The following is a 22,974-nucleotide window of genomic DNA, read 5'->3' on the forward strand; positions in this document are numbered from 1 at the left end:
TCCTTTCCAGTCAGGACCTGGGGAGCCGATCCTGTCATCCCTCGGTAATTTCCTAACCCTCCTCGCACCTACTTCCAGATGACACTCCAGTCTGCACTTGTCACTGCTCTGCTCTGGACCTTCCACGACTCCCCATTGCCTACAGGGAAAGAAGCTCACACTTTCCACCTGCCTTTCAGCGTCCTCCACCATATGTCCCTGACGTTCTTCTCCAGCCTCAGCTGCTGCACGGCACCCGAGGAGAGAGCTAACTTTTGGCAGCGCTTTTCCATAGCTAAGCTCTCTGGAAGGCTGCTGGGGGGGGGGGGAGGGGCTGGGGGGGAGGGGTGGTTCTGCCCTTGTCGCACTTCCCACCATCCCCTGCCCCAGGCCAAGCCTTTTAATGGCCACCAGCAGCCTGACAGCTGCCCTTCACCCCGGGCGGCCCGGATTAGAGTCCAGCCAGACTGAAAATGTGGAGGCAGGTCTTAGGGGGTGGTCAAGGGATGAAAGGAAGAGGAGCCTCTCCCAGACTGTGAGTCACTCACCCTGGGAGACAGGCATGGCTTGGAAGCGGTTAGTGGGACAGCGGGGGCGGCATGTTTGCAGGGGGCGTTAAGCCCAATACTCCCTAAGATTTGTGCAACATTTCAGTTTATCGCCCACTTTCTGAGTGAGACGCAAGAATCACTATCACTCGCCCCACTGAGAAGTGAGGAAGCTGAGGCTCGTGCCCGTGAGGTGACTCGGTCAAGGTCACAAAATGTGAAATGTGTGCATCAGAGGCAGGAGGGGGTTTCGGGGTGGCGGTGGGTGTCTGTCATGCCGGCCCACCTGCTCACCCCAGGCTGGAGCCAGGCTTTCTGCACAGCAGGAACCTCCCTTGCCATCCAGGGAGGGGTTGGTTAACTCCGGCTCTTGGTGGGGAGCCCTGGCGGAGGGGCTCATCTTGCCCTGCTCCATTCCTGGCCCGAATTGGCACCAGCACCTGGGAAGGGCAGCCGGCCAGCCACGTGCCAGTGTTACTTTAAAAATAAACCAGGGAAGAACGTGGCTTAAAAATAACCCCGGGGATGTGTGAGGAGCTAATTACTACTGCAGCCCCCGGTCGGGGCTTCGAGGAGCACGCCTGGGCCCGTGGTTCCATGTGTTGGGTCCCCTCTGTTCACTTCTCCCAGTTGGGGGCTGCGTACCAGGCCCTCCTAGAGCAGCCGGGGGCAGACAGGGCCCCAGAATCCTGAGGGTGGAAGCTGGAGGCGGCTCTGGGCAAACTGGGCAGCCTCCCTCACCTCGGCCAGGACGCGGGGAGGCGGGGGAGGGAGGGGAGCACCCCGGCCGGGAGAGAGCTCCCACGAGAGTCTCTGGGCCTCACCCATGTCTTCCCACTGGAACCAGCCAGGCTCCAAAAGGTTCTCTGAAGTCCTGAGTGCCCCCTTCTTCTCTGCATGCGGTGTTGGCAGCCAGGTGGCTGGTTTTGCCGATTACATCTCCCTATTTAGGACTCCTGAACCCCACCAATCATTGTAACTGTCTCCTGAGAGGAACTCGGAGGTCCGTCTTGGCCCATCGGGGTAAGAATGCACGGCCCTCCTGGCTGCCCCCTCCTAGCTGCTTCCACGGACATCCCTGGCCTGTGAGCCCACGTCTCTGGACCCTCAGTGCCGAGAGGGCTTGGTCCAGTCAGGCCCGAGGAGCCCCCAGGCTCTTTCCCCAGTGGCGGTCAGGGAAGCGGGAACCACGCTCTCATCCCACAGGCCAGGTTCCTGCAAGGCTCTCAGAAACTCTTGCAGATCCCCTACCTTCAGCGCATCCTGAAGCGACAGGGAGGAGGGGACACAGGGCCCAGCAGAGGACGCAGCCGAGGACAGACGTGCAGGATCAAAGAGAAAAAGCAGAGCTTTCCCGGAGGAGGGAGGCAGAGGCCAAGACTGCTGGAAGCTGACAGAAATGATCAAAGGACAAGGATGGATGGGCGGGGCGGGGGAAAGGAGCAGCCGGGAGGAGACGCAGGCAGAGCGGCAGTTGGGGGCGGGGGCTTTGGGGTCAGACAGGCCTGGACTCAGGGCCCGGTCTGGGTGCCCTGAGCCAATAATCTTGCTCGGCCTTGGGCCTCATTTGCATAATAGACCTAATGATGACTACCTCATGGGCCTCTGCAGGAGGAGGTTTGTAAAGCATTTATGAAAAGGCCTGAAAATGGGGAGCTGGGATATTGTTTGTTCCCTCTCCTGCCTCTACTGGGATCTGGCCTCTCTGTTCCATGTCAGGCTGGTCAAATGCAAAGGATGCCCTGCCACTCTCTCCTTCCCCTGCTCCTGGAACAAGCTGTTCAATGTTAGTTACACCATGTTTTCATGGTCAATGTCTCCAGTGGTCACCACATTGTCAAACACACTGGTTGCTTCCCTGTGGTCATCTGACTTGATCTCCCAGCAGCAGCTGGCCTGGTTGACAGTTCCCTCTCTCTCTTAAAACAACGCCTCCTGGCCTTGGGACACTGCACTCCCCACGTTTCCCTCCAGTGTCCTGGCAGGTCCCCTTCCTGGCTTGACCTCCCAGTGCTGGAGGAAAGGCCTGCTCTGGGCTCTTCTCTCCCCCCTCCCCTCTCCCTGACTGATCTCATCAAGCTGCATGACTCTAAATATTATTGCCATCTGATAACTCTTAAATTTATATCTCAGTTTTGACCTCTCCCTTGAGCTACAGACTTGTCTGTCTAGCTGCCTTCGTGGATTTGTAATAAGCATCTCAAAATTAACCTGTATGTCTAAAACAAGAAGTCTGGAATCTCATCTCTTTAACAAACCATTTACTCTCTGAATTTTATTTCCCATCTCAGTAAATGCTTACCTTCCACCCAGTTGCTCAGGTCAAAGATTACCACTGATTATTCCCTTCCCCCTACTCCCATAGCCCTCTGGCTCCCTCCTTTCCCCCAGCACATACATCCTATCCATCAACAGGTCGGGCCAACTCTGTCTTGAAAACACACCCTCAATCCACCTCTCTCTACAGTCTCCACAGTGTCCACCCGAGTTTCATCCACCACCATTCTGTCTTTCAAGTTACTCAACTGAAGCCTGACGGGTCTCCCAGCTTCCCTCTTCTACTACAACCAGCTGACCTCTAGCAGCCAGAGGGAACTGGTAAAAATTTAAGTTATATCACACCACAACCCTGCTTAAAACTTTCCAGTGGCTTCCATCACATGTCGAGTAAAATCCAAATTCTTGACCATGGCCTCCATGGCCCTGCAGGATCCAGTCCTCCCATGCTTCCACCCCTTCGCTCAGCGTGCTGCAGGCACACGGCCCTTTCTGCTCCTGTTCCTCAAACATGTCAGCTCTGGCCTACCTGGGACTTCACATTTGCTGTCCCCACGCCCCGCCCCCGCCAAGGAAGGCTCCTCCTTGATCTTTGCATTCCACAGGCCCCCTCCCTGGAAGGCTTTCCCAGATCGCCCATCCCTCCTCTCCATCACTCTCTACCCCATTCTCTTCGTTTTACTGACTCCTGGCACTTGTCACGATTGGGATGATTTTGTGTGTGTGTGATCACATAATGTAGTTTATCAGCTATCTGCTTCCTCTGGCATCAGGAGGACCAGGGCTGAGTCCCTAGGGCCCGGAACGGTGCCCGACACATGGAAGATGCTCAGAAAAAGAAAGAACACGGAGGAATGACTGCGTGGGTGCTGGGGGAGTGGAAAGAGTCAGGAGGCCTGAGTTTGAGGACTGGCTCTGATATCGCATTGCTGGTGGCTGGGGCAGGCCACGCCCCATCTCTCCCTGCACCCTGCCCTGGTCTCAGTCTCCTCATCTGGAAGAAGGAAGGGTTGGGCTGAATTGGTGATTCTCAAAGAATCTGAAGGACACCAGGAATTGCAGTAATGCCATCCACTGCCAAGGTGAGCCCTTATACTGCATGAGCATGCTGGCGTCAGCACCCTGAACTGACCCCATTCCAGCCAAAGGCTGAGTAAGGTGATCGTCTGCTCTGCAACACACACATATTGTGTAATGGCCCAAGAACATTTTGAGATATCAAACCATTGCGAGGACCCATGTGGCTAACTCCAGCCACTCAGAGGTCTAGCAGGTCACTGGTCTAGGTGGGATGTTGAAGGTTGGTCCACGAGCAGGATCTTAGCTCCCAGGACCCTGGAAGCCTCTGAGCTAGCCAAGGGCCTGGACTGTAGGAACAGCCACCAGTGCACTCATCCCGGGCCAGCTCAGGTCCAGGGACAACCTGGGAAGAAAGACTGTCTGCAGCCTCTCTCCTGGCTACCCTCCTGCCTGAAAGTGCTGGCTGGGGTCAGCAGGCTCTCAGCACCACTTCTCCTCCCACACGCCATCCACAGACTACTGTGGGAGCTGCCAGCTGTTAGGGGGCCCCCTTTCTGGGTGGGAGGGAGGCTCCCACATTCCAGCTGTCCCAGGGGTTGGGGCAGTGGACTCGCTCTGCTGATAAGCAAGGCTGCGGCCACAGTCAGAAATGCTCTTTCCAGAAAGGGGTGACTTGAAGGTCCTGGACAAGGCTCTATTCTTGGGACTGGACACAGAGGGAGTCCCTCCAGGGCTCAGCCATCATGGGTTGAAGTGGGGACAAGATTGTAATCCTGGGTAGCGTGCATCTCAGGAGGGGCTGGAAGCAGAGGCCAGGATTAGGTCCTGGCCGAGCTGGAGTAGAGATGGTCCGAGCTGTAAGGGGCTCAGACATCACCAGCCCAGTCCCTTGCAGACAAGGCCAGGGTGGGATGTGACTTGCTGTGGGTCTCACAGCCAGGTAGGAGCAGAAAAACAGCAGGAGGGTCTGTGCCCCCCACTTTCCTCAGCTCAGCTGTGCTACAACATCAGTCACAGCTCTGAGAAACGACACATAGCCCACTGACGATCCCAAGGGGCAGATAGGGGACGTCAGGGCCTCTTTGGTGCCCAGGGAAAACAAGTGCTTAGGAGTCTGGGGTGCTGAGCTGGGCACCCAAGGGAAGGAGGGCTGCCACTGAATTTAGGTCCAGGTTTCTCTTCCTCTGGTTCCGCTTGGAGGTAGACCAAGGACCAAGAGTAGCCCCGGAGGGTCTTCCTCTGTCTAGCCCTCACGGTGGAAAATCCATGATGCAAGGTCATGCTGAAGAGGGGTCACGCTGGCTCAGCCAGGCCAGAGCCCCCTACTTTGTTCCCAGATGAGTGATGCTCACACAGCTAAGGGGGCTGACCCTCTTCCCTGGGGTCATTTGAGAGCAAAGCCATGGAGGAGCCACCTCCTGTCCCGTGATCCTCACGGAGACCCTCTCAGTCCTCTTCTCCTCTGGGAGGAGTGGGACCTGCCTTTCTCCTGGGGGCACCCGCTGACTCCTGGGGCCTCTGCCACCTGGCTCACCCCAGGAGCTTTGGCTTGTGAACTCCAAAGAGTCTTCCTCAGCTGTCCCTTGACTGTTTCTCAAGTCCCAAGGAAACCCAGAAAGAAAATGCTAGCTGCTGGCTGGCATGTGGCCCAGCCTCCCAAGTACAGAACGCTGATTCGAATAAGCTCTCTTCTTTTCTGTGCTTCCCAAACCTGGCTGCAGATTCCCCTCACCAGGGGAGGTGGGTTTTTGTGTGTGTGTGTGTGTGTGTGGTACGCGGGCCTCTCACCGCTGTGGCCTCTCCCGTTGCGGAGCGCAGGCTCCAGACGCGCAGGCTCAGTAGCCATGGCTCACGGGCCCAGCCGCTCCGCGGCACGTGGGATCTTCCCGCACCGGGGCACGAACCCGTGTCCCCTGCATCGGCAGGGGGATTCTCAACCACTGCACCACCAGGGGAGTTTTTAAAACTCACAGCCTCCTGGGCTTAGCTCAGGCCCGGACACCCATTGCTCTGGCTCCAAATAACTACTGCTACGGGGACCAGTGTCCGACTCAGCATGCAGGGGCCATCTTCCCTGCCCTCCCCCCTGCACGCCGGCGAGCAGGTGAGTTGGGCAGTCACCCTCAACCAGGCGCTTCTCTCATTCGCTGGCTGTTCTTAAGAACCATCACTCATTTCTAGTCTCAGGTTTCCCTCCTGTTCAAATGCATGGAACTAAGGCCACTCCATGACGACTGCCCCCCCCCCCCCCGCCCCTCAGCACCATCCTGTTCACCCTCCATAGGCCAACACCCACTTCTATGATGCCCCAACATCCGGACCATCCAACCCACTTTCCGCTACAGGGGGCCCGAGCACTCCTCGGGGGAGAGCTTGGTTTTGGGGTTGGAAGGTCTGGACTTGACTCCTGCTTCCACATCCACTGGCTCTGGATCACGGGAAACGATCTTATGTTCTCAAGTCCAGTTTCTTCGTTGACACCTACACCTCTGGGTTGTTATGAGGTTCAGGAGAGACACCGTGTGACCAAGCGCTTTATAAGGCGAGTACTGGGCCTGCTTTACACACGCCTGCTCTGCTGATTGCCAGCAGCGTACCTGTGCGGGCCTGCCCTGGCCCCTCGGAGCCTCAGGGCCCCACTCTGTAAAATGGGAATTGTAATAGTGCGACCTTCATAGGGTGGCTCTGAAGACTAAATGAGGTAATACATGTAACAGGCTCAGGCCAGAGAAACCTCCCAGTGAATGGCAGCCTTGGTTCATGACTGTGGGAACTGAGGCAGGCTCTGTGGGGTGTGGCGGCTTCATGTCAGGTCTAAGATGTGGACAGAATAGGTCCAGGTGAGAACAGATCTGTTGCCTCGATCTGAGACTTGCTCCTGTCTGGAACCACCTAGCCCTGCCTCCCCCCAGGGCCCTGGGGAACTCCCCTGCCCTGGTGGGAGGACAGCCTCGTCCTGGGGGAGAGTGCTGCCTCCTCTCTGAAGCCTGGCATCACCCTCTTGGGGCTGTTCAACCGGGGCCCTGACAGTTTGGGTCTCTGGAGAGAGCCCCCCAGATGGTCCTGTGGCCAGTGGGCTGGAATGTGCCTCTCCGGATGTTTCTGCGATGGTTATTTCTGCATCGGAGCTGTGGTCAGGAGAGGCCCTGCACATTCCTGAAGAGGGATACTGAGTCCACGCCAAGCCATGCAGCAGGGGCCTGGTGTTGTCTATGCAGAAATTGTCCACACAGCAGTGGGGGACAGTATCATCTCCTTCAGCTCAGTGCTGTCCCAGGGCCTCCTGAACACCATCCATGAGCCTGGGTTTGGTCTAGGCTCTAGAGCGGACCTTTGGTCCAGAAAAGGAATCGTGGAGAAGGGAAGAAGTGAAAGTACTTCCTGGGGGCTGGCTGAGGTCTGCTGGGTGACCAGGGTGGGGCTGAAGCGAGATAATCAGGATTCAGGTTGCCATTACCCTCTGGTTCAACTGGGCTCATGAGGCACCCACTAGTTCAACTGGGGTGACCCACTGGTTCAACTGGCATGAAGGAGGCAGCTGGTGGTTCAGTGGGGCCATAGGGGCATTCCATCCTGACCCCTGGTCAGGATCCAGGCAGGAGAACACAGGTTGGAGTCTATCACTTCCCTCCTCCAGTTCGTGTCAAATCAAATCCACCTGCCAGAGTCTAGCACTCAGCCCCCTCTAAGGTTGGCTCCCCCCACCTTTGCTTGGGCAGACTTATGGCCCCAGCCCAACTCATGCTGTTCCCTTACCCTGGAAAGCTCTCACTGCCAATCTTCACTTACTAGGGTTCTCCTTCTTCATTTAAGCCTTCCTCAGGTACTACCTGCTCCAGGACGCCTTCTCCGATCCTTAGTTTGAGTTACTCCACTAGGATTTAGCATATATACCATTCAACTTGTGGTTTCAGGATTCCACCAGACCAGGGGCTCCTTGGGGAAGGATCTGGATCTTGGTTTTCTTTTCTCTTGGTGCCTGGTATAGTGTCTGGCACTCAGAAGATCTCAATGATTTTTAGTAAACTAAAAATGAAGCTTGGTAAACCTAAAATGAAGGCTAAAGTCAGTACTATTTGGAAGGTGACCCAGAGGGTCTGGGGGTCCCAAGGAGACGATGAGTCCCACTTTGGGTACTCTAAGTCTCCAGGCTGCCTCTGTGAAGATCAAGAATCTAAGTATCTCAGGGTTGGTAAGAACCTTAAAAGTCACTTATTGCCGTCCCCAGTGTGATATATGGGTAGCGTGATGATCTTTTTGATGTGTGAACTTGGCTAGGCTAAAGCTCTGAGTTAGTCAATTGAGCACTGATCCAGGGGTTGCTATGAAGGCATTTTGTAGATGTGATTAAAGTCCATAATCGGTTGACTTTAAGTAGGGGGGATTATCCTAGATCACTGGGTGGACCTGAATCGATCAGTTGAAAGACCTTAAGAGGCGAGCCAAGGCTTCCCTGAAGAAGAAGAAACTCTGCCTGTGAATAGCAGCTTCAGCCCAAGCTGGAGAGAGTCCCAGCCTGTCCTTCCAGATGTCCTGCCGTATAGATTTCACTCGCCTAGCCAGCAACTACCATCACATAAGTCAAGACACATAAGTGTGTGTGTGTATATATATATATATATTTCCAGCTGGTTGTGTTTCTCTGATTGAACCCTGACTGGTACAGGTGACCTCTGCATCTACTTCCTCTGGGGCAAACCAAAGCCCTGCCCCAGCCTCAGAGGAGGGTCCACCAGCTCTGAGGCCATTGGCTCTGACACTCCATGACCAGATTCCTAAGGACCTTTCCAGCTCTACACAATCTTGTTCTTAAAACCACAGTTCCCCACCTCATGTCTATTCTCAGAAGTCAGGTCTCCAGGCTGTTTAGATCTTTGCTACTCAAAGTGTAAACCGCAGATCAACAGCATCAGTGTCCCCTGGGGGCCTTGTGAGAATTATAGACTCTCAGGCCCCAGCCCAGACCTACTGGTTCAGAATCTGCATTTAAACAAGATCAACCAAATCGCCAGAGATGACCATTGGAGAAGTACTAATGTAGAGAATTCCAAATTGCTGAGCTAGCCTTCTCTAGTTCCCCCTGGGGAACACCTCCTCTGTACAAATGGGGAGACGGAAGCCCACCAGGGTAGGGCCTGTGCCTCTCATGAGTAGGGGGAAAGCAGAGAGAGAGAGAGAGAGAGAGAGAGAGAGAGAGAGAGAGAGAATGATTTGTCTAAGGGGAGAGAAAGAACCCAGTTTCTAGCTCCCAGGCCAGGCTCCTGCCATATATTCCCTGCATCCATACACGCTCTTCACAAAGGCTTCCCTGTGTGTCACTGGAAGAGGCAGGAGTGGGAAGCAGGGTGTTAAGGAGCTGGCTCTGGTGAAGGGGGAGCGTGGGAAGTGGGCCCCAGTGTGGTGGGGATCCCAGGGGGCCACAGAACCAGGAGGACCAAAGCTGTCGGCTCCAGGTAGTAGCTGAAGCCAGCTCTGGAAATGGGAAAGTGAAGGCGTGATTGCAGCAGTAGGGGCTCGGGGTGGCTCCAGGTGAGGGGCAGGTCCCCGGGAGCCACGTGGGAGCTGCCTGAGCATGGGAAGTTTCTGGACAACGGGGACGCGTGGACAGACTGGGAGGTGGCCGCATCAGGTGGGCCGGTGACTGCTTCACGACAGGCATTTGTCACGCGCTGAGGACCAGAGCCTAACAGAGGGGTCAGGAGGGGGCCCCAGGCAAGCAGGACAGGCCGGCTGGCAGTCTGCTTTCTACTCTATGAGCCTGGGGCTGGGGTGGTGAACAACACGGAAGGAGGCATCAGTAAACAGGCTTCCCTTCTTCTCCAATCAGAATTTTAGTTTCCACGCTGTCAAATGAGAGAGGTGGAGCTTAACTGATTTCTCTTCGGGCTGAATGCTCCACCCATAGTCCTGAGGACGTGACCTCCTGAAGCTGAGGTCACAGCTGAGTGCCCTGCATGACCCTGATACCTATCCTCCATTGTTTGTGACATTCATATGACAGGGACAGCAGAGCCTCCATGGGGAGCAGGGGGCTGCACGACTCCATGAAAAGATACTTCCTACAGCCCTGGGTGTAAGCCCTGTTACTGTCATTTTATATTTGTAGGATCCTGAGCCAATTTTTTTTTTGCTTTTATTTTTTTGGGGTGATACGCGGGCCTCTCACCGCTGTGGCCTCTCCCTTTGCGGAGCGCAGGCTCCGGACGCGCAGGCTCAGCGGCCGTGGCTCACGGGCCCAGCCGCTCCGCGGCACGTGGGATCCTCCCGGACCGGGGCACGAACCCGTGTCCCCTGCATCGGCAGGCGGACGCTCAACCACTGCGCCACCAGGGAAGCCCCTGAGCCAATTTTTGAACCTCTCTGAGCTTTCCTTTCCTTGACCATAACAGGATGATAATGCCTGCCCTCCCAGGGTAGTTGTGGGAACGCAGGCGGTGAGAAGTGCCTCGGACAGAGCCTGACGTGTGATAGACACGTCAGTTCCCTGCATCCAAGGCAGGGGTGGGGTGGGAGGGAGGGAGTGCCCATCCTGGGTCTCTGCTGAGGTTTGTCTAAACTCATCATGATCTCAGTCAGAGCTGGGTCTCTTCCCTTGCTGCTGGCTGACAGCAGGGAAATCGTTTTTACATTTTTTTTATTACAAACTCAACTCACAGATTTACCGTTCGTGCTGCCAGCTGAAAGCTGTTTATAGTGGTGATTTGCACTACATTCATCTGTGCTTGTTTATGTTTTCTTTGAAAATACTTATTGTGTTTGCCCTGTCCTCACTGTGGCCAGGCATGTGTCTTCTATTTCTGTCCTATTCTGGCCCCCACTCCCTCCATGTCTCTAGCCCCCAATCATGATGTGTGGGAACCAGACGTGCAGGCAGGAGGCATGGCAGCCAGAAGGACCTCTGATCAAATACGTCCACTTTGTGGATGAAGAAACTGGTGGTCATAGAGGACCAGCAGCTAAGCTACGTGGAACTGGAACTTTCGTCTTCTTGCTCCAATCCAGGATGGGTTCTCCTACCACCGTGCACCTCACTCTCCCCGATTGGTTTGCTGCAGGGTCTGCCTCCTCAGAGGAGGGAGCATTGCCCCTGAGCTTGGATGTCGGGCAGACTCTAGGCATGAGGGAGGATCTGGGGAGCCTGGGGTGGGGGAGTGAGATTAGGCGGATAAAGGGAAGGGTGTGGCAACCTCTGGTGCCCAATCTCACTGTCCCCCAACTGTTAGGAAGGAGTAGAGGTGCTGTGGTCACAGTAATCCTTGGGAGACAGAGCAGTTCCCTTCTGTAGGGAAAGTGATAATACGTGAGAAATAATAACACTTAAAATTGTAGATACTGTTTATTAAGTACATACTCTGTACCAGGCACTTCTTTTACATTATCCCATTTAATCCTAGGAGGCAGATATTATTCTCCCGTATAGTAAATGACAAAGCAAGTTCAGAGAGACTAAGTAACTTGTCCAAAGTGACACAACTAGTAGCAGGCGATGGAGGTGGCGAGCGGAGAGGGGGGTTGAGGGATGAAGCCAGGCACTCGGGCTTCTAAGCCAGCACCCGTGTTCATACGCCACCCTCAGGAAAGGCTGTACGGTTGAAGCAGAGGGGTGGTCTGTGGGCAGCGAGGAAGGAAATGCTGACTGAGAGTGGGCAGTGGGGCCGTTTCAGGCTGGACTGCCCCTGCGTCCCCCGGGAAGTCAAGAGAGTACTGGGAAGCGCCGAGGGACAAGCGGACGGAGGCCCTGGCGCTAAGAGCAAAGTGGGGGTCGTGAGGAAAACAGGCTGGGGTGACGGAGAGATCTTTGGTCTAGGCACCCAAAGGGTTGTACCTGTGACTTGCTGTGTGAATTTGGGCAAGTCACTCACCTCTCTGGATGTTTGGATGACTGCTACTGTCTCCTTTCACTCTTTTATTTGAGGACTCTGGGATTTTGGCGGGTGGCAGGTCACTTCTAGAAAGGCAGTCCTTCTTAGAAAGATGTAAGAAGTACAGGTTCCCTCATGAACTACCCGCTTGAGTTCACAGTCTAAGGACTCCCGGGCCATGTGGTGGGTGACAGGAGCCTGGGCTCTGCTGGAGGCTGGGGAGAAAGCAGAACAGAAGGTTTTCTGTCCCAGCTCCATCAGCTTAATCAATCACCTGGCCTCTTGTTGCCTTAGAGCCACAAGGAATCCAGGGACCTGCGGTGGGAGAACGGGCACCTGTGAGCCCATGGCAGCCTCCGGGAGGGCCTGGTGCTGGGCGCAGCTGTGGCACGTGGTCTGGGCTGGTCAGCGGCCAGGGTGCAGGGGCGGAGAGGCTGGCTGTAGCGTGCTGGAGCCAGAGGCCCTCTTTCTGGGGAGGGTTTTGCCAGAGGAAGAGACAAGCCTTGGCTACTTGGCGTCCCCAAAGTACAAGGGTCTGGGCTGGGTTCTTGAAGTAGAGAGAGAATTGGTAAAAAAAAATACAGGGCATGGGACTCAGAGAGGCTCCACTGAATCTATACTTGCAAGTCACAAGGCCGTGGTGAGTCATTTACACTCAGAGCCTTAGGTTCCACCTCGGAAAAATGGGGATAATAATGCCAATCTTGAAGGGTTGGGGAGAGAACTGAATGGGAATATAAATGAAGTGTCTTGTATACAACCTGCCAAAGAGTAGTTAATAAATGGTGGCTGCTATCAGTGTGGTTGCCGTTGCTGCTGCTACGGCAGCAATAATAATAATAATAATAATAATAATAATAATAATAAATAAAGAAGCAGTCTGCACAGTGGAAGGAGAGGGGGCCTGCGAGTCAGGTTTGACTACCTTATTCCCATCACCTCTTTGGTTCCTTCTCGGTAAGAGGAGGGGGGGGCACCAGCTGACCGCAAGGCCCCTTCCTGCTCTGACAGCCTCCAGGCTATGAATAGATGTGCCGGGGGCCCCGGAGGAGCCTAATGACTCAACGGCTAGAGAGGTTAAGCTTTCCCAAAAAAAGAGTTTCCCTCTGCTTTTGATGAACTAGGGCCCTACAAAGGAAGGGTTTCCTGTCTGGGACACTAGGGACGAGGGAGCTGGAGGAATCCTCGCAGTTAGTGGAGACTGTGACTAACCAGGTGAATGACTAACTCAGACCCTGCTGACCCTCAACCAATCAGGGCTGCCCATGGGCGCCCTGCAAGCTGGCATGATTGAGCACGTCTTGGCCATGCCAATCCTGGCTGGCTTTGGGCTTCACAGCATATGGAGGCAGAGGAAGCAGCCAAGAAACCAGCAGGGGAAGGAACACTGGGCTTAGAGTCAGAAGTCCCTGCTTCTTGCTCGAACGAACTCCACTGCTCATCAGCTGCGTGACTTTGAGGGAGTCCCTTCCCCTTCCTGAGCCTCCATGCCTTCATCTGTGCAAGGGAGCTAACAGTACCTGCCCTGGCAACTTCCCTGAGCTGTGAAGGCTGAGACTCAAGAAATGAGATGAAAGTGCATTGTGATCACTAAGGCACTGAATGAACGGGAAATGTTGTCATTATTCTATCCCAAAGGGACTCCCAGTGTCTCAGGAGACCCATTTGGGTCCCCAAAAGGGTCAGGTGGACACAGACTGCTGCCTTTGGGTTTTGGGTCAAGATCCGTCTAATATAGGGCCCCTTCCAACCATCTGATCACAGCCCAGAGAGGTGTTTCTTAGATCTGAGCCCATATGGACAGCTCCCAGCCAGGTGTCATAGCCAGAGTGAGAGGTGACAAAAAGCCAGTGATGGTTGGGTCGGGCAGAGTGGGCAGTGCCAGTCTAGGGCCCCCAAAGAGCCAGGGTGGTTCTTTGATGCTCTCTTTCCTCTTGCCAAGCTCCTTATAAATTAAAAAAAAATCATCAGAACCACACTCTGCCTGCCTCTACCCCCAGCTTTTAGCAGCTCTCTTGGTGAGGACTGCTAGTGCTTTGGGAAACGGCAGGGATGGAGGGGAAGGGCTATGCCGTCTCATTTCTGCACACCTTAAACCCCTCAGTAGCATCCTCTGAGTGCTCCTGTGTATTGCTGGGTACTGTGCCAGCACTGGGAGCCCAGAGATGGGAAGCACAGGGCCCTGCCCCCTTGGGGGTTAGTTACACCCCCTGTGGTTAAAGAGACAAAATACACCCCCTGAAATGTAAAGAGCTGTGCAAAACAGCCTACACTGTGTCACTCAGGTGGTCTTGACAGTAAGTCCTGCAGTCATCCAGAGCCAGTGGCCTGGGATGGTCGGGAAGACTTGGAGGAGGTGGAGATGGGATTTGAACCAGACTTGGAAGGTTAGCTTGGACAAGAGAAACAGAAGACAGAGAAAAAGGCATGCCAGAGAGGCACACTTCAGGTGTTCTCAAGGGACAGTTGGGCTGAAGTGGAGAGATCATGTCAGTAAGCAGAGAGAAATTAAGTTGGACATAGAGATTGCAGTCAGGTATGAGGTCCTGAAAATTTGGGATGAGGAACATGGATTTATGGATGACACGGGCAGCAGGGGGGCCTTGAGAGCTTCTGAGAAGGGTATTGGTATGGTCAGAGCTGTGCTTTGGGGAGATTCTTTCTGGCAGCATTATCCGTGGGAGCTTGCCCTGAGGGGGAATGAGGCTGGAGGCAACGAGGCCAGTTGGGTGGTTACTGTGGAGCTGGGGACCAGGGTACTGAGAAAGATGGGGGCACACACCAAGGGTGAGATGTGTGGAGAGAGAGAGAGAGGGAAGGTCTAAGGATTTGCAGTGCTCCTGAAACACTGGCAGGTGGCAGGGAGGTGGGAGAGGGGAGGAGACGCCAGAAAAAACCCAGTCTGGTCCTTCCCAGGAAAGCAGGCTCCTCTTTGGGCAGACCTGAGTCTGACCATCCTGCACTAAACTCACAGCATCAGCAGGAGCCAGAGGTGCCCCCACTTGGGCCACATCCACTCCTGGGGTCCTTTTCATCATCTTCCAGAAACCACATAGCATAGCTCCCTGTGGTCTCCAGAGAGCAGCGGAATCTCGGGCCAATCCTGCAGTGGACAAACTGCAGGGACGGCGTCCAGTACTGCCTTTTACCCCTCTCGGCTCCTGTTGACTCCCAGGAAAACACTGCCATCTTGTCATGGGCTATGCCAAATGGCAATGAGCCCGTGGGAGCTCAGCCAAGGCTAGGAGGAGGACCAGGGAGAGGAGAAGGAATGGGAAAGATGGAGGAAACAGCTCCTGGAGACATCCTAGTGAGCTTTGGGGGAAGGTGGGCTGGGAGCACATCAGGACCCGGAGGAGCCCTCGAGATCATTTCAGCCAACCCCTCATTGTCTGGAGGTGAACTTGAGACTCGGGCAGGGGAAGGGACTTGCCCAAGGTCATACAGTGGGACAAGTAACGGAGCTGGGCTGGAATTATAGTCTTGGGAGTGGGTGAGGTGTTTATTCCTGTTTGAACACCTGAATAGCACACCAAGGGCCTCACTGGAGATTCTTTCTTGGATATCCACTTGTGCGCTTTGTGTGTGTGCCTGTGTATGTCCTGTGTGAGCTTGCGTGTGTGCACCTGTGCCTATACTGTGAGAGAATCTGGGTGTGTGTGGCCTCCTACACTGAGGTCTGCCCTGGCTGGAAGAAGAGAACTGGGGCCATTCCTGTGAGGTGACTGTTTTCCTGGGACAGCAGTAAAGAAGGCAGACAGGGCTGGATCTGGCTTCCAGCACCAGCTCTGCTGCCCTAAGAAAATTAAAGGCACTGGCTGGCAGAGCCTAAACTCCTGGAGCTGGGCACACACGTGCACGCAGACATGCGCGCGCGCGCGCACACACACACACACACACACACACACACACACACACACACCCGCCAAGAAGTACCCATAGCCACAGTTATGGAGTGTTCCAGGCACCCAGAGTGGCCCCGTGTGCCTCAGAGTGCCAAGTACCTTCATCCACACGTCTCCCTGAAGCCCCAGTCGGTGTAGACACGCTGGGGTCCGGGAGCCGATCTGCAAGGACACGGAGGAGTCGAGCGTTCCCCACCACTTACACTCGGCGCCCTGCTCCAGGGCCTGGCGCGGCCACACCCCTCCTCCCCAGCCGCCGCCCGTCGTTCCTGCCCCTCTCACACACTTCAGAGTCCCCTGGGGCCCTCTCGCAGCCTGGCAGGGACAAGTTAGGGCTGGCCCTGCTGGAGAGTCAAGTCCGGAGCCAGGATTCGACGCCTCCCCCGAGCCCTGTCCCTACGGAGCAGACACGTCAGGCTGAACTCGGGTTTCTGGGAGCGCGGGGTTCGGCGCCTAGACCCTCTCCGGGAGAACCCCCTAGCCCCAGCCGGCTCCGGACTACCGCAGAACCCGGCGCCCAGCCCCCGGGTCCCCGCCCCCCGCCCGGCGAGTAGTTACCGATGGTGGTGATGACGGTGATGGCGAAGTAGAAGGAGCCGGCGAAGCGCCACTGCACGCCGGCCTTGTGCGGCTTGAGGCGCAGCACGACGCGCTCGAGCTCCTCGTAGCCGCCCTGGCTGAGGTTGTAGCGCGCCCGCAGCTCCTGCTGCCGCAGCTCCAGCCGCTGCCGCTCGATCATCTCTGGCTCCGACTCGAGCGCGTCGAAGACCGCGGCGCCCACCAGCAGGTAGGTGAATGTGCACACGATGAGCGCCAGCGTGCGCACGTTCTGCCGCTTCATCGTCCCGCCCGGGCCGCCGCCGGCCCCACGGCGCCCCCGGCCCGCGCCCCGGCCCCGGCCGCCGCTGCTGCTGCCCCGGAGGCGGCCTGGGGCATGGCTGCGCTCGCCGCTCCCCGCGCCGGGCACCCACTCAGCGCCCCGGGGCCGCAGCCGCCAACGCCGCCGCCGCCGCCGCCGCCGCCGCCGCCGCCGCCGCGGAGCTGTCCCTTCAGCACCACCCACCGCCCTCCTCCGCCCGGCCCCGCTCCCGCCCCCCGCCCCCCGCCCGCAGGCCGCCTCCTCCCGCCAGCCCTCCCGCCCAGCCAAATAAGGACTGGGGAGACGCGCCGAGGGAGGGAGGAGGGGGGGCTGCCGGAGGGGGAGGGGAGGGGGAGCGACGGGAGAGCGGCGGAGAGACCGGGCAGGACAGAGAGCGAGAGAGAGGGAGAGATCCAGAGAAAGATAAGTAGTCAGAGAAACGCATATAACTACAGAGGAAGAGAGAGAGAAAAAGAGTCAGAAGGGGGTGTGACAGACAAGGAGATAAAACCAGAGGTAGACTCATAGACACAGAGAAAAGAAGAGGCAGGAAGAAAAATACAGAGCGAGAGAGCCACAGAGGGAAAGATGGAAACAGAAAGAGCCGCAGGCGTGAGACAGAGAGACCTGGATAGCTGGAGATAAACCGACGACACAGAAAAAGAAAAGCAAGGAAGGGGAAAGGAACTGGGCCAATCAAGCCTCTAGGCCGCCCCACCTTCATCCCTCCACCAAAATCACAACAGGCTATGGCTGGACGGGCCCTCGGGCCTTGCTGTCCTGCCCTTTACCATGTGGACGAGGAACCTGCGGCACAGAGAGGTCCGGTGCTGTGCAAGGGCACGTAGTGAGTTAGTGTCAGCACTTGGACTCAGCCAAGCTTTCCCTCCTCCCAGGCCATAGGCCCTCCCCTGTTCCAGGCTGCTGGCTGTCTCAGAAATAGGAGGGCACAGCTGTGCACCGGGCACACGTGGGCCAACGCCCAAGGGAAAGCCCTGCTCTCGTGAAATGTGTCCCTTCCTAGGTGAGCACAGCTCCTGGAACTGGCTGAGGAAGCACAGGCTGGTAGCCTAGGCCACTAGCACCCAGTCCTAGGGTCTCCTGCTCTGCTCCCCACGGGCCTTCGAGGACAGGCCTGACATCTATGGCCCCTGTCCCGCACCAGCTGGCCGGAGTGGGCTTGCGCTGGGCTGCCAGGGATAGTACTGGACACCACCACGGGACATCCCAACAGACCTGGGATCGAACTGAAATAGGGTGGGTGGGCGAGGGGCCCAGATCAGGAGCCTCGCTGACAAACTGGAGGAGCCAGCAGGCCTCCTGCTACGCCTCCGTTTCTTCATTTGTCAACATGGTTCAGTGGTGGCGAGGACGGCAGGCTGTGGGACTTCAGGCGAGGCGTCACTGCCCCCTCCGAGTCTTGCTTCCTTATCTCCTCGATGAGGTGCCACGGCAGATGATCCCACAGGCCCTGCTTAGCTCCGAACGACTCCAGACTTGGATGGGCTGAGTGCGGAATGACTGGAATGCAAATTCCCCTGCCAAGGAGGGTCAAAGAGTCTCCCACAGGACCCTGGCAAGGGCCATGAGGAGAGACATGGCCGAGGCCCCAGGACCTCTGAGGGTGGGCTCAGGAGGCAGCCAGCCAGAAGCAGGAGCACCGTCTGTCCCCATCCTGGGCCGACCTGTCCCTACCAGTCACTACACTGCTTCTCCCAGGAGTGCCCCCAACTCATCCCTTTCTTCCAGCGTTCATTCAACAAGTATGCATCGAGCATCTGCCTTGTATCAGGCGAGGCACGTTACATTCATTATCTCTAGTCTTTACCACGATCCTGAAAGGAAGGGATGGTTATGTCCATTTTATAGATGTAGAAACTGAGGCTAAAGGCAATGCAGAGAATCCCCCAAGGGCGTTCTGCTGGGAAGAGACTTCCATCTGCCTTCCAAGTCCGTCCTCTTCTCCATAATGACTCCTCGAGCCTTCATTTATTTTCACTGTAAATGGGATAGCTAATCACACTAGCTCTTGAACAGATTGATGTAAGGGATCAGAGGGGATGACATACATGTAAATCAGGCAGTACGAGGTTCTATAACAACTTCTTCTCCCCTAAGACTCAGGTCTTTGACCAGAGCCTACTGGGAAGGCCTTGATTGGTGGCACTTTGTCCCCTCCCCCTCCCCTCAAAGGTCTTTGGGTTGTGTCGGATTCTTTGATCCACCACAAACTTTTGGTCCTGCCCCTCTGGCCATGAACTCAGCCTGTTGCGGGCTTTCCCTCTTGGCATCCTGCGGCTCTTTGGAAGAAAAGCACTGCCTTTCCTGGCTTCCCAGGGCTGCAGGCTCAAGTTAGGCTCTGTGTTCCTGGCCATAATCACCCCAGAAGCCAGTTGCCCCGAAGCCAGTCTAGGGGAGCAAGTGGCTCACTAGCCTGGTTTTCAGTGTGAAAGGCTATGTATGTGTCCAAGGTCTGTTCACCTCTGGCTACCAGGCCAGACTGCTGTGCAGATGAAAGGTGCTATTATGACTGAAAGAGCTTTGGAAAAGGGAAAACAGCTCTCTTTAGGGGCAGGGCATTTATTATTAATAATGATGATGCTCGTTCTCACAGCACTTCAGAACCGGAAAGACCTTTAGAGATCGTCTAGCCCAACCTTCTCACATTACAGATGAGGAATCTGAGGCCCAAAGAGTAAGAAGGGTGTTGCCCAAGGTCACAAAGCGAGTGGGAAGTCCAGGACTCACGTGCCATGGCTGGGGTCTTTCCTATTATCTCCCATTATGTCTGAGATCAGGACACCCACCAGCAGGGGAGCACAGTGCCCTTGGAGCCCAGGAGGGCAGCCTGGGTCTCCTCCTCCTACCCCTCCTCCTTCCCTTCTTTTAAGGAGGGGGAACAAGTGGGTGCAATTGCACGGGTGCCAGTCAAGTTTTCTGAGTAACCCCCAGGACCTACAGGCAGGAATCGCATTGGCCAGCCCTTGATCTGGGTGGGATGGTGCCAAAGGCCTGGAAGCCTATCCTGCTCCCTTCTGTCCAGGACTTCCAGGACCTGCCTGTACCTCATCCCCCCACCATGGGGATGTCCCACCCTCTGCCCAAGGCCAAGTGTCAGAAAGCACCTCTGTCAATCCTGTCTGTTATAAACGGTAAAAACTGCTCAGCTGTGGCTTCTCCAAATTCTTGTATTTTTTGAAATCCATTGGTGACTCCAGGGGAGGAAGCTTTGGGCCAGTAAGAGAGAGATCCTTCAAATCATTATACTGGTCAGCCTTCTGTGCGAGGATTTTCTGAAATCCTATCTGGTATAGAGAACACAGGGTGGAGAGTTGGGAAGCCTGGGCTGGGGTCCTGGCTCTGCCACCTGCTTGCTGTGGGCCAGTCACTCCTCCCAGGGCCTCGGTTTGCACAGCCATAAATGGAGGGGTTTGGATCAGGGCATGTCTGTTCCCTTCATTTATAATATCCCATGACCTTCCTGGCCTGCTTCTGCTTCCCTAGTTCTTCCAAGAATCAAGTGAAAAGAGAGTATAGTAGTGCTTTTAAGACTTTAGTTTGTGAGGAAAAGGACACAGTCTGAGTTAGGATAAATGGTACAGAATTTAATTATCATTAGTTGCTGCATATTATTATGTACTAAGCACCATACACATACGATTTTACAGGTTTTTTTATTGGAGTAGAGTTGATTTACAATGTTGCATTAGTTTCAGGTGTACAGCAAAGTGAATCAGTTATACATATATATATATATATATATATATATATATATATATATATATATATCCACTCTTTTTTACATTTTTTTCCCATATAGGCCATTACGGAGTATTGAGTAGAGTTCCCTGTGCTTATTTTCCAGTTTTGTTTTGTTTTTTGTTTTTTTTTTGTGGTACGTTGGCCTCTCACTGTTGTGGCCTCTCCCATCGCGGAGCACAGGGTCCGGCCGTGCAGGCTCAGCGGCCATGGCTCACGGGCCTAGCCGCTCTGCGGCATGTGGGATCTTCCCAGACCGGGGCACGAACCTGTGTTCCCTGCATCAGCAGGCGGACTCTCACCCACTGCACCACCAGGGAAGCCCTATTTTCCAGTTTTATATTCCACTCCATTCCTCTCTAAGCTCTAGACACATCCAAGTACTTTTGTGCTTCACTCCTGGCTCATGTGGCTCCCATCAGCTGGGATGCTGGTACCTCCTCAACCTCTCCATTTTCTATCTATCGAACTCCTATTCAGGCTTCAAGACCCAACTCAAAGGCCACACCCTCAATGAAGCATTCCCCAGTTGCCTCCAATCAGAATCACTGGCTCCTTTGGGCTTCCACAGCACCCTGTCTAAGCTTCAACTCAGTAGACATTCCCCCTGCCTCGTTGACTCTTTAATATTTGTCCTCCTCCCCGGCTCATTGTCTTCTCCGGGCAGAGACCCTTCTCACTCATGGTACACCTCCCGCAGCGGGCGCACCGTGCTTTGCACATCAGAGTTGCCCCACATGTTTCCTTGGTTACTCAGTACACAGTGAAGACCTTAAAGCATCCTCACCTGCTGGGCTAGAGACCAGCAGTGTCAGTGAGGCCAGGGACCCAGACAGCAGAGCCTGTGGGCAGAAAAACCCGGGCAATCTTTTTCTGTGACACTTTGCAGATACTTCAAAGGCTGGAGCAAGCCCTGCCTCGTTTAGAAGAAGAGGATAAAGATAAATTTGAGAGTCTGAAGGCCTGAGAAAGTCAGTGGGGAGAGCACTGAACTGGGAGTCCAGGTCCAGGAGTTTGGTCCCAGTGCTGCTGCCAACTACCAACTAGCTGGTGGACTCGAGGAGTCACTTTGTCTTTCCGTGCCTCAGTTTCCTTTTCTATAGGATGAAAAGGTTGACTATCTTGAAAAGTCTCTTCTCACTCTGACATTCCGTGATGTTAATGACAGGCCTAGCCCTGTGATAAGCAATGCTCATTCTACAACAGCCAAGAATGTGGTCTGACAGATGAGGGGCACAGAGGCCTCTCTGTCCCTCACTTTCTAGCCCCCCTTCATTGGCCAGTTTGGCTGGAAGATGGGGGCAGGAGGTGGTGAGGTAGGGGGAGAAAGGGCTGACCCCTAGTCAGACAAGCTGGGGTTCAAATCCTGATTCTATCAATTACTAGTTGGACCAGAGCCTGCCGTGAAATTCTGGTCCATCCTGGCTGGACGAGGCCATAAGCTCCTGGAGGGCAGGGATAGGGCCTCAGTCATCTCCATGCTCCACAGCGCTTGGTACAGCACCTGGCACAGAAGGCGCTCTGGAAACACTCCTCCATTCGTTCCGGTAGCCCTGGCTGGGCTAGGTGGGTTGGCAGGGCCTGGAGTCCCTGGTTTACTGTAGGAAGGAGTGTCCGGGGCCATCTCAACATCAAGCCAGGGGCAGGCCTGAGAAGGGGGAGGGGAGCTGCAGCAGAGAGGGAAGTGGCTGACACGGAGAGCTGCCCCAGGGATCCTGGCCCCCGAGGGCAGGTTGATTGGATTCAGGGCCCTTAGGGTATGACTGAGGTGTTTCTTGGTGTGCCTCTGTAGGGAGAAACATGGAGGATTAGTCTGGATTTACAGAGAGTATAACCAGTCCAGTGCAGTCAGCTTGCGTTTGTCAAGAGACATTATTTGTTTAACATCTCAAGCCCAAACCAAACACAAAAGGCAGCTGTTCACGAAGGAGAGGCTCTGGGAGCTGTTGGGGGAAGAGCGCTACCCCTGGAGGTGGACACCTGGCTCTGTTCTCAGTCCTGCCCCGATGGGCTGGGTGACAAGCTCAGAACACAGACTTGGGTGTCCTGCTAGTGAGAGTGAGAACCGACCCGTCTTCGTGGAGTTGCTTGGGGAACGGGCTTGCTCCCTTCGTTAGCAGAAAGCCTTAGTCCAAAGTTGGCACCTACCTACCACATTGGACGGATCCCTTCCCATAGAGACGATCTCCTTGGTGGCCTCCCTCTCTGACTCTGAACACTGCATGGAGATGAGCATCCTCGTGTGTGTCCTTAAGGACCTGCAGGGAATTTCCCCTGGGACGCACACCCAGAAGTGTCACAATGCTTACGCCCACTGCACGGCTCTAAACACCGCCGGGCTGTCCTCAGCGTGGCTGTCTTGGTTTTCACTCTCCCTGGCCGTGCATGAGTCGGTCTGCTTGCTCCTCACTGACACTGGTATGGTCCACTTTTCTATTTCTGCCACTTGTATGTTTCACTATTTTCTACTAATTTCCCCCTTTCTCTCCCTTTCCCCTCCGTTACATTACTGGGGTCAGATCTGGGAGAAAACCAGCCGCTGTTCTCCAGCCTGGTGTGTGTGTGTGTGTGTGTGTGTGTGTGTGTGTGTGTGTGTGTGTGTGTGTGTGTGTGTGTGTGTGTGTGTGTGTAAAGGAAGCTGTGAGCCTGAGACTTTCAGTTTCAGGCCTGATCTCCTTTTTTTCCCCCTCTCTCTCCGCCAACCCTTGTCAGTTTCCCCTCCACTCACATTCTCCTCTGGGTTTGGCCAAGCTCACAGAATAATT

The 22,974-nt window shown here is 55.2% G+C and overlaps 1 protein-coding gene across 1 annotated transcript in view; it reads right to left on the reverse strand.

Annotated features, from left to right (window-relative positions):
* Positions 1-16,479, reverse strand: part of KCNK3 (potassium two pore domain channel subfamily K member 3) — a 38,210-nt gene extending 21,731 nt beyond the window's left edge. Inside the window, exon 1 of the mRNA XM_059078550.2 lies at positions 16,150-16,479. Within this exon, the coding sequence (XP_058934533.1) occupies positions 16,150-16,432 (283 nt within the window). The 5' untranslated portion in view covers positions 16,433-16,479. The remainder of the gene's footprint in view (positions 1-16,149) is intronic.
* Positions 16,480-22,974: the final 6,495 nt, after the last annotated feature.

This window comes from Kogia breviceps, chromosome 11, assembly GCF_026419965.1.
Source record: "Kogia breviceps isolate mKogBre1 chromosome 11, mKogBre1 haplotype 1, whole genome shotgun sequence".
NCBI lineage: Eukaryota > Metazoa > Chordata > Mammalia > Artiodactyla > Physeteridae > Kogia > Kogia breviceps.